Source organism: Cyrtonyx montezumae, unplaced genomic scaffold, assembly GCF_038088225.1.
Source record: "Cyrtonyx montezumae isolate F1298 unplaced genomic scaffold, pur_monq_1.0 scaffold_8, whole genome shotgun sequence".
Classification (NCBI taxonomy): domain Eukaryota; kingdom Metazoa; phylum Chordata; class Aves; order Galliformes; family Odontophoridae; genus Cyrtonyx; species Cyrtonyx montezumae.
In genome coordinates, this window is record NW_027072089.1 from 81,623,181 (window position 1) to 81,634,727 (window position 11,547).

At 44.8% G+C, this 11,547-nt stretch overlaps 1 protein-coding gene across 1 annotated transcript; it reads right to left on the reverse strand.

The window, feature by feature from the left end:
- Positions 1–5,770: 5,770 nt before the first annotated feature.
- On the reverse strand, positions 5,771–10,824 carry GCM2 (glial cells missing transcription factor 2). The gene is made up of 5 exons (XM_065753529.1): positions 10,783–10,824; positions 9,018–9,270; positions 8,409–8,521; positions 6,840–6,965; positions 5,771–6,652 (listed from the first exon to the last, which is right to left on the reverse strand). The coding sequence occupies exons 1-5, from the start codon at positions 10,822–10,824 to the stop codon at positions 5,771–5,773; spliced, it is 1,416 nt and encodes a 471-aa protein (XP_065609601.1).
- Positions 10,825–11,547: the final 723 nt, after the last annotated feature.

Here is an 11,547-nt window from a genome sequence, read left to right on the forward strand (position 1 = left end):
AAGCTGGATCTCCTAAAATGTACCATCTTGATTTTATTCTTTGTCTGCATAATATCCCTCAGGAGCATGAACTTTACCACTGCGTGGTCACTACAGCCCGGGCAGCCTCCAGTCCCAATGTCATCAATCACTTCACTTGCATTGCTGAACAACAGGTACAGAATTGCATTCCTGCTGGTGGGGCTGTCTATTACTTGACTCACGAAGTCATCTTCGATGCATTTCAGGAGCCTCATGGATTGCCTACAGCAGGCTGTGCTTATTTCCTAGCAGATGTCAGAAGACCCCCAGCAGCACAAGAGCCTGCGATCACGATGTCTCCTGTAGCTGGTGGAAGAAGGCTCTGCTTGATCAGGTAGCCTGTAGTAAACACCAACCACATCTCGTCTCTAGAGAGATGAAACTAAGCTGGTGCCTGCAAGCCCAGTGCCATGTAAGCCACTCCATTGCCAAAAAACCCAAATTACTTTTACCTTAAAGTGAAGTTAAACGTAGGAGGATTTGGATGCCTGCACTTCTCTGTTTCAACAAACAACTGTACGCTGTCATGACACCTTTTTCAGGGAGAACTCTGCAGTATTTGTCAAAGATGGCTCTTTGGCCATCTTTAGCCCTATATAACACCTATTCTGGCATTGTGTACATTTAACATACATGTATACACTGCATTTCATGCCCAACTTTCTGCTCTCCAATAAAATGAACTAAAATACCAGAAAAGAAATTCTATGTTTGTAATAAACAAAGACGCAGATATAGACGCACGCTTGAATTTTTGATCTTTAAGTCCTAGGATCTTGATGCCTAAATCTTATCAGCTTTCCAAGCCAATTTAGGATGACAAATTAACCACTTGCTTCTTACATTATTCAATTTGTCCAATTTGCACTATTATTTCAGCATGTGCACTTGAAACAGTAACGCACAAACCACTTATCTCCAAAATGCCTATGTAATAAAATAGATTGCAGACACTGTAAACATACATTTTACCTGTTCTGCAATATATTTTATTCTCTTATTCTTTTATTTTAGGGCATGAACACAGTTAATCAAGTTAAGTACAGAAATTTTGGGACACGCCTTCAGTAGTCACAAAGAAATGTCAAAATTGCTCTGTGGAAAAGCATAAAATCACATGAAAACTATATAACTTGACAACAATATTTATGAACCATAGCACGCACCAAATACATTCACCACAATATGCATGCATACCAGGCTGTTCATCTGATGACTCTCGTGTAAAAGTTGACTCAGTCAGTTATGTTAATAAAAAACAGCAAATAAGGGAACTCTTAGTCATACATCATCCACTGAAGCTTACCAAATACAGCAGAAAAGAAAAGTGATTGGAGGTATCACTCTTGACTCTCTTCTCCAATGCTGTTATCAATTTAGCACTATTCTAATTTGTTTGATAGGGAATTCATCCTAAATTCGGGACTATCTGAAAAACTGATGCAGTTCTGGGGACAACTAAAGAGTCAGCTTTATAGCAATGCTCCGGCATGCAGCAGTGCATTAGATATGGTGGGAAATGACAGAGGTGGTCTGATCCAGAAGTCCAGGACAGCATCCTGCACAACAACTGCAGACACCAACATACACAGATGGTATAACAAGAACGGGGTAATTGTGCCAGGTACCTATGGCAACAGGGCCTTGGGCTTCTTTCACTTGCATCACCTCACCACAGCACTCCAGTACTTGAAGGGAGCTCATAAGGAAGAGGGAAACTGAATATTTACACAGCATGATAGTGATAGGACATGGGAGAAACGCTTTAACCTAAAAGAGGGAAAACTGAAGTGAGACGTTAGGCTGAAATTCTTTACTCAGAGGGCAGTGAAGGTGCTGGCACAAGCTGCCCAGAGAAGCTGCAGGGGCTCCATCCCTGCCCTTGAGTGGTTCAAGGGATGGGTACCACCCAAGGCTGGGCTGGATGGGGCCCTGGGGCAGCCTGAGCTAGCAAGGGGCAGCCCTGCCCATGGCAGGGGGCTGGGGTGGTCTTTAAGGTCCCTTACATTCTAAGCTGTTCTATGATTCCACGTTTCCATGGTTATTTAAAATATAAATGCTCTAATCGATCACATTTTACTACAATCAACACTTGCACACTTCGTAAAGCTGTCATAATAGTTTTGTCTCCCGAACAGCTGAGAAATCCTATTGCAAACAACAGCTTGCTTTGTACTCTTAAAGACGTACTGCCTATAATCTCCTCACACACGATTACGGAAGGACAAAAAGCACGGGACAAACAGAGGACAAAACGCAAACGCTGGAAACAACCTACTAACGTGTAAACTTAGAAACCGAACTACTACGTTAAGCAACACTGCCGGTGATTTTACACACCTGCGTTTCAGTTTAAAATACAATTAATACTAGCGATCCACCTGCATCCCCGCCGCACTCGAAACGCGCATTAGCCGCACGTTAAAAACGGGCTGCCCGAATGAAAAAACAAGCCGGAATACGCGACCCCAACAGAGCGAGGTAGGGAAAACGCAAACCCACCCCAGCAGCCCGGCTCACGGCGGGCCCACACCTCCGAGCGAAGCGCCGCTACTAACCCACAGCGCTGACCCGCGTCCCTCACCCCGGCCACGGGTCGCGCCGCCGCCGGCTCACCGCGGCGCTCCGGACTCGGCGCTGCCAACCGCGAACGGCCGCCGCGGCGCTGCGGCTCGTTGCCGGGGCCTACGGAGGGACACGACACGCCCCTCCGTGGTCACGTGGGTTAAAAAGGAGAGTGGCGCGTTCAGTCCCTGAGATCTAGGGTGTAAGCCTTTAGGAAGAACTGTGCTAACCCTAAGGCCTTGGTTCTTTTATCTGCATGTTGGTAACAATGGAAACTGTAGTGCGGCTTTGGTTGGAAGGGATCTTAGAGTTCAAACCTTGTGCCGTGGGCAGGGCTGACCCTCACCAGCTCAGGCTGCCCAGGGCCCCATCCAACCTGGCCTTGAACACCTCAGCACTACAGCTTCTGTAGGCAGCCTGTGCCAGTGCCTCACTGGCCTTTGAGTAAATAATTTTTTCCTTGTATCTAATGACATGAATGACATGAGTTTTCCAAAATGCGTAGCTCATCTCCTCAGAAGGCCTCTTTTACCCTGAAAATGTTGAGTCCTGCTGTACGCACTCCACCTTTGTGAATGGGAGTAGTTCAGTTGTATTAGATAGCTCCCCCCGAAAAAAAGACACAGAAGAAAATCCTATAAATCCAGAAAGAAACCCCAGAACCCACTCAGGAAAAAGCAAGAAGGAAACTGAGGAATTCTGCCTTGCTGTACCGTCAGTGTCTCCAGAGGAGCTCTGCTTCCCACCTTTCCACTCTTGCCTCTGCCTGTGGAGATGACAAAGGCCTTACTGAATACCTCAGTATAGAGCAGTAACTTAGATCAACAGAAGCACTCAAGAAATTGTTGAGCAGCTTCTTGTGTCTGGAGAAGGATCTTTTATACACTCAGGCTTTCAAGCCTTGCCATTAAAAGGCTGCATTTTGGTATAAAGGGCATCCTCAGCCTGAGGACAGCTGGTGTTTTTGCTCAGCAGGGCCCTTGTTGTTGGTGTGAAGCAGGAGGCACAGGTGGCTGAATTCAGAAAGTACATTCTTCCCTTCCACAGCTACACTTTGACAACAGGAATTTCTTAGGCGACGACATCTGCTGCAGCCCAGGATGCGGGCAGCCCAGAAACCGTGCTTGAGGGGCACAGTGAATGGAGAAACTACTTGAGGACTGAAGGGAGTGCATCTTTCTTCAAGGCTGCTGCTTCACTCAAGAAACACGCTTTTAAAGTCAATTCCACAGCTATATAAACCAGCAAGGAGGCACTCAATTTCAGCTTTTTGTTACAGAAGCTAACATTGCATTTAAATTGCTGTACTTTGGACAGAAAACTATGTACAACACTGGATTGAATCCATCTCCTCTTTTATCTCAAAAGGTTAAGGCACAGGTACGTTGTCCCAGACACTTGGACATGAAAAGCAGCAGTGCAAACAGAGGCTGCAATAACCTTCAGAGAGTTTTTATTGTTCAAGGGCCACAGGTGATACAGTGAGCTAATTGCTACCATATCTTTGTACTGTGCTTAAACAGCTGTTGTGTTTATTAGACATAAGTCTACCCCCAAAAAAGTAGCATTTTAACAGTTTTCTGCATTTACTCAACTGATGTACAAAGTTCTGCTTAAAAGGCTGTATAGGGAACATAGCATAACAATTTAAGCATGCAGGTACAGCAACAAGCTTTATACCAGTATATTAACAGCACAAAACCTTGACAGCTTGTCCTGGCACTTTTAGCACGTCTAAAGCTAGAGCTACAGTCATCTGATTTCCCTGTAGCCAATACAAAATGGGGTAGCTTACATCTGTAAAACTCTGACTTTGAGATCTCCTGAGAATCTCTTTCCAGTCATTTTGGTTGACCTTAATCCCTCTCCCTGCCCGTATTTCCATTTTTCTTCTAAAGTTAGGCAGCTTTATCTTAATTTTTATTCTACTCCCAAACTGACTTGGTACGCTTGGGAGTACAGATGAGAAGTTTCAGTTCCGTGTATAGGTATGGTTTTACATGTTTCTGAACCTAAAACTTGATTCAAATTTTCTGGGCAGTAATTTGCCATTTTCTTAGGTTAGTGTGTCGGCTAATTACCTAACTGATGTTGCTCACCTGACTCATTTCTGTAATCTAAACCACCCTGTAGAACTGCCACAAAAATTTAAAAAGAGCCTGGTGAGGCAGACAGCAAATACTCTAAAAGTAGATGTAAGCTCAATGTAGAAAAATTCATTTAGTCACTTGATGAATTCCAGCTTTATGTGGCCTGAGCTTTTAAAATGCTCATCAGTCCACTACTGAATGCTGTGCAACTCTACTTAAAGTATCAGACTGTGTGAGTTGTTCTTATAAAAATATAAAGTGAAAAAAGCAATACACCAAATATGACTTAAATCCAGGTGTTTGTACACCATACTATACAAATATGATTTGGTTATTAAATAGGATTTGGTTATTAATTTGATGACAACACTGCAAGGTTCTGCATGTTGAAGGCAACTAGTTAGCCACTTGTGTAAGATTACGTATTGTTTTGTGTTTAAATGCATGTTTATTAAAAGCATACAGTAGCATGCTCTTACTCAAAACAGCAAAATATACAAAAACATTTTTTTCCAAAATATTTGAGTGACTAAAAATTAGGAATTGCTAATAGAAGTCTCTTGGAGGAAAGAGAAAGATTGAATAATGAGGCATGGAGAAGAAGGACAAGGTTTGCTCACAATGACCTGCTGCTTTTAGACAAAAATGCAGTTTACATGCAGGTTTATTTCTGGCCCACTAGTTTTTGCATTCATTACATAGATCATGGCAGGTGGGTAGATCATTTAGGTGAACTTGTCTCACTGTCATTCCTTTCCACTGTTCATAATCTATGGCCATTTCTGGTTTGTTTGTTTTTTTTCCAATTACCTGGGGAGTGTATTCCTTTCCCTGTTGGAGCACTGTCTCTCCAACATCTGGCATGGGGACCAGAGCCGTTACAGGATGCACCACCATCTCCCAGTCATGTCTGGACATTTCATACCATTTTAGAGGCACATATATTGATTTATCTTTTTGTGGGAAATATGCTTTGTTCAGCTTCAGAAAGCAACAATGCACTGCTTTCTCATACCTCCTCAAATCTCAAACAATATTAGTGCAACCATTAATTTCCCAGTTGACTATCCCCATACAATTTAGGTAACATTTCGTCAATATTCAGCACTCTCAAATCTTAAGGCTTGTCCTTCATGCTCAGCGTAGCTGCTCCCCAGTGGAAACCCGTACCGATAGGCCTCCATGCTCTCGACTGGTTTGGACTTTGTGGTGATTGGGTCATGCTGGTAGAGCAAGGCCGACTTGATCATCCCAAAGTCTTCCTGTATCTTCATCCCTGAATAGATAGTGCCTGAGACATTTTCAGCCACATGTGTATAGCTCTGAACGTTTTTCATGTCACAGAGGTTGTCGCTGTATTTCAGTATGGATGGCTTGTAGGCCTGGTAGGAAACCTTTGTTGTGGTTGTGATGACAGTCTGCAGTGGTGGGGCCGTGGGAGAGGGGCTGGGACCGTATTTGCTGGAGTACTCACCACCATAATAAGGCTGGTGAGTGCTTGCTTGCATCTGACTGTAGTCACTCCTGTCTCCACTGACAGTTTTCCCCCAGGTTGATTTCAGTCCATAATGCCTACCAGTATGATCGAAGCTCTTGTCACTGGTGGTCAAGGAATTATAGTGAGATCCATTCAAACTGATAGGGTCTGCATCGAGGGGAGGATTTAGTGGATCTTTATAACATGATGGGTAAGGGCTAGAGCTAATGAAAGGAGGAACTCCAAACTCATAGCTACATGGCCTGGGCACATAGATCCTTGGATTGGAGCACTTCTGGTATGGCAACAGCTGGTCTTCCTGGAAGCTGGCCGAGTCGTAAGACATCTTGTAGAGGTCAGTATTTTGTGACAAAGGGTAAGACTGAGCTGGAATTGAAAAACTGGTGTCTGTGATGATGCTGACTCTTTCTGGGACATCTATGGAGGGCAGATTTTGCATGTTACTGACATAACCACTGCTATCATGGTATCTTCCTGCCTGGAAAGGACAAGAGCTTTGAGATTCAGGAGTGGATACTCCCTACAGTGCACATCCTGACACTTACACTACTGATCATTTCAGTCCCAAATGAACAAACATAGCATGGAATAAAATTTTGTGTTGCCCTGGAATTCCCAGTATGTACTTCTGACAACTTTTTAACTGACTCAAAACCTTGGCTTACCTCTGAGTTTAGAAGTCTCTTTTTCTGGGAATTCTGAGAAGACAACATTTGCTTCTTAATTGCACTTCGCCTTGCCTCTGCCTCCAATTTACTCTCTGGTCTAGGGTGGTCATGGACTCCTTTAGCCTAAAAAAAGGATAACCAAATAATGATACATTAACTGGAAGTGGGTAAGAGAAAAATGCAGTAATAAAATGAGAGGTATCCATGACGTAGCTTACAGTCTTGCATACGGGAGCTCAGAGGAGAAACTAAAGAACAAGGAGGGATTGAATTTAAAAATAAATTAATAAAACCCAGTTGTGACTTGCAGGTAGAAGAAAGGAAGAACTGAGTGAGGAGAAGCCAGTGATTACTGCAGAGGTGAGAGACAGAATGATGAAGGACCTAAGGCACTACCCATGCATGGGGAATTCAGGAATAACTGATCAGAACCAAAGAGGTAGTGCTGGGAAAATATTATAAATTGAGTTTAATTGGTTTTCTGCACTCAGTTCTACTTGATAACATCGACCACTAAATGACAAAAATAAGCTGTAAAGGAGTTTCTCACTACTTTAAAACAATGACCACCTTCTTGAAGAAGACTGAGATACACACCCACAAAAGCTGTCAAAAATGGTCTGCTATTGAAACATTTGTGAATACACCGACCTATGCAACCAAAGCTATATTCACATATGATAAAACAGTTTATGCTGCATGCAGTTACCCATTACACTTTTCTAAGTGGACTTTCATACGGTCCCCTAATACAAGCTAGGAAACTTAAAACTGTTTTTAAAATGCCATCGTTTCTCAGACAGAAGTTAACTTCTAAGTGAGAAAGTATCAGCAATTTTGATAAAGATCTTTTCAGCCTTTGTATTTGTACAACAGCATATCTCATTAACAGGAATGATAAATAACAGGTGAGAATTTGGAAATGTCATCAGCTTGCTTCCATTTACTGACTGGAAGAATAGAGTTCACTGGAGTCTGGGTCAGGGAAAAAAAACAACAACACACTCAAGCAGAGATTGTCATCTCAAAACAGAAGCTTTACTGGGGGTTTTGTCCTCTCATGGCTTAAAAAAAAAAAAAAAGGAAAAAAAGCAATACATCAGTATGATGTTTCAAAAGAGTTTTCTAAATGTTGTTTCTTTCTTCATCAAGTTTTAAAATCCTTTTTAAAATATTATTTTCCACATTAAGCAATTTTTTAATATTTGGTCTTAAACAATTGAAGTGATACTTTCCCATTTTCTTTATCTTAGTGGAAAATTAATCCTTTGCAATTCTGTTGTCAGACAGATGGCAGGGTGTAGGACAAGCTATTTGTTCCCATTTATGTAATGTAATCAAAAGAACTTTAGACACCTAGAATGATGTTATAGCTAAATGGAAAATGTTAACACTCAAGTACTGCTTTTTAAAAATACAGCTAAGTGTTATTTATTATGGCCATGTTTATAACACAGAGGAATCCAGGTGTGGACAAGAATTCCACTATGCTCATCCTGTCTGTGTGCTCATATGTGTATATACACATACATAATTTGAAAGTGTGTGCATATGTGTGCTTTTTACCTGGAAAAATATTGCTTTGCCATCAAGCCTCCAGAAATTGGTGACGGGGTAGCCACTGTGCCCACGGCAAGGGATGAGCTGGAGGGCTGCATTGCAGTTGGGACAGGCTTTCTCTGCAAGCACAGGTAAACACTGGTTTGAAGGGAAGGCAGAGTGCAAGAACAGTGAGTCCTCCATTGAAATTCACATCGAGGTATGATGCTTAAGTAAACGTGATGCAGAATACATAACTGAACAGTAAGGACTAGAGCTGTGTACTTAATGGAAGCTAGTGACTGAAAGCATTGTAGGCCTGTTTGTCCTTAGTTATTTACAAGCAGACACTGAGAAAAATTGGAACCAAATATATCCCTCCCATTCTTCACAATGCACGCGAACACATGCGATTCATGGAAAGCAGACTTTCAAGAAAGCAAGGCTGATCTCTATTCAGTGTCCTAGCTGAGGGAATTAGGTCCCCTATGTCCCTGAATCACAGAATTGTAGGGGTTGGGAGGGACCTCTAGAGATCAAGTCCAACCCCCCTGCCAAAGCAGCTCCCTAGCCCAGGTTGCACAGGTGGGCGTCCAGGCGGGTCTGGAACGTCTCCAGAGAAGGAGACCCCCTCACTTTGCTGCTTCTGCCGCGCCTTGTCGCAGATGGCAGGCCGCAGCTGCAGCCTGGCACCGCCGGGCAGGGCACAGCTCCCTGCGCACACCACCACGCCCAGGCAGGACTTCTTCAGGATCTGGCAGTTGTGGTTGTTGGTGTTGCGCATGGCCCAGCCGCTCAGGTGCCGCTGTGCATTCCTCTCCTCGCTGGAGTAGATGAGGCGCACGTAGCCGTCCGGCCACTCCTGGAAGGCATCAAAGCACTCGGGCTCCTGCGGCAAGGAGAGCAAAGGGGCATGATCATGAAGGGAGACTTCATGGCGGCTGAACGGCATAGGGCTGTGCCAGGGGAGGATCAGGGTGACGGCTCAGAAAAGATTCTTCACCAGAGGGTGGTTGAGCCCTAGAACAGGCTCCTCACTCAGGGCAGTGGGCATGGCCCCAAGTGCTGGAATTCAGGGAACGTATGGGCAATGCTCTGACTTTGGGATGGATTTGTGTGGTCTTGTGTCAAACTGAGAGTTGGACATCAGGATCCTTGTGTGTCCCTTCCAACTCATACTGCTCTACTATCATGCTGCACACGTTGGAATTTTGTCCAAGTGCTCCTTCTTTCTATGACCTCTCAAACAGCAAATTTGGAAACAGCAGAAAAGTATTTTTTAAAGAATATAGAAAAAGCCTGTAACAAGAGAAATGCAGCTTAAGATTCCAATGCATCAAGAGTCAGGAGCCATTCTCCTTTTTGTGTGATTTCTTCTTGTAAAGAGTGGGGAGGCACTGGCACAGACAGGAGCAATCCCACAGACAGGGAGGTGGTGGAGTCATTATCCCTGGAGGTGCTTAAGGACCGTGTGGATGTGGCACTGAGGGACATGGTTAGGGGGCATAGTGGGGATGGGTTGCTGGTTGGACTAGATGAGCTTAGTGGGTTTTCCAACCGCAGTGATTCTGTGAGGACTGGTAAATAACAGAGTCTCTTCTCACTAACGCCCCTGCACAGTGAGGTTTGTCCAGCTGTTGGACATCACCTTATTACCAGCACTCCCTGGCTGCCCACCACCTGTGAGCTCATTGTGGGGCTGTGCACCTGAAGACTGAAAGCTTCAAATTTTAGTTAGGCAATAGTTGCTTGAGGGGCATCTATAGCAAGCTGAACAAGGTAAAAAAAGGACCGAAGAAACAAAACAAAACCCCCTCAAAGCAACCCACAGCTGGCAACTGGAAACACATGCATTCCCTTGCATCTATAATAGTTCAGTGAAAGAACGCCTCCATTTGGGATGTCACTTGCTTTCTGGTATTCCTTATCAAAATGTAGTTGCCATAAAAATGAAATAATGCCTAACACTTCAAACTCCAAACACGGTGTAAGTTTAAATTTCCTGCAGCGTCTCTTTAACATACATATGCAGCACATGTGAGCGATCCCAATAAATTCAAGCGTTTGCAGAATGACCCCATTGCACAATTGCATGTTATGTGTAAAGTGAAACGCACTATGAAAAATATGTGGATTGAAAACGTATTTAGAGTTTACGAACAGAGGAAAAAAGTGATCTGTATGCTCATTTCCAAATACATTTAATCATACATGAGCAAACAGTTGCAATAAATAGATGGCTTAGACGATATCGGCAGAAAACAGTCAACCTAAAGTCCTATTCTTGAGGAAAGAGGGAGAAGGAAGGTCGGTTTAGGAGCTCACACACAGCTGGACAGGGTTGTGTATCAAATCGCGATGTCCTACCCGCAGCCCTGCCCCAACCATCCCTCCCCGGTACCTGCGGCAGCTTGGGGTCGTTGATATCCCAGGTGAGCTTCATGCTGGGGACAGCGACAGGCGGCGGCTCCGGCTTTTATCGCCTCGGGGCTGCCCGCACCTCCCGCCCGGCCCCCGGGGGCGGCCCTGGGGGTGCTGGGGAGAGGGGGGCACCCCGCCGGGCATCAGGGGTAGTCTGCAGCCCCCCAATATCATCAGAGCGCCGTGGAGCTGCTTGAAGCAGCCTGGAGGCTGGTTTCACTGTGGGCTGGAAACTCTCCCTCTGAGAGTCATCATAGTAATCAGAAGATTTTAGTGGATTTTTAGGGGTAAAAAAGTAGTTGATTCGCCTTCTGTTAAAATAAATAAACAAATAAATAAGTGGTTGGAGGGGGGAGGAGGATTGTTTTCAGTTCTCAGGAAAGTAAAATATAAACGGATATGATGCTCTGGAGACTTTGGGTGCTTCGTGCTTCCGTAATGCTTTAAACAAACCCACCTGGCCAAGGGCTTTTCCCGTTCGCTCCTCTCCCCTGGGAAAAGCGCTCCGTTTCCCCCTCTATCTGGAAATAAAGCCGGCCCTGCAGCCCCACCGAGACGGGATGTGGCTTTGGAGAGCAGCAGCTGGGAAGGAGGAGGGCTTTTGTTTCGGGGCTGGGGACGAGTCAGCCCTTCTCCAGGAGCTCCGCGACCCGGAGCCCAGCGGAGCGCCGACGGTAGCTGCCCCCGGGTGGCGGGGCAGCCCGGGCCGGGCCGGACGCCGTAGGGCTCCGGGCGCCCGCAGGAG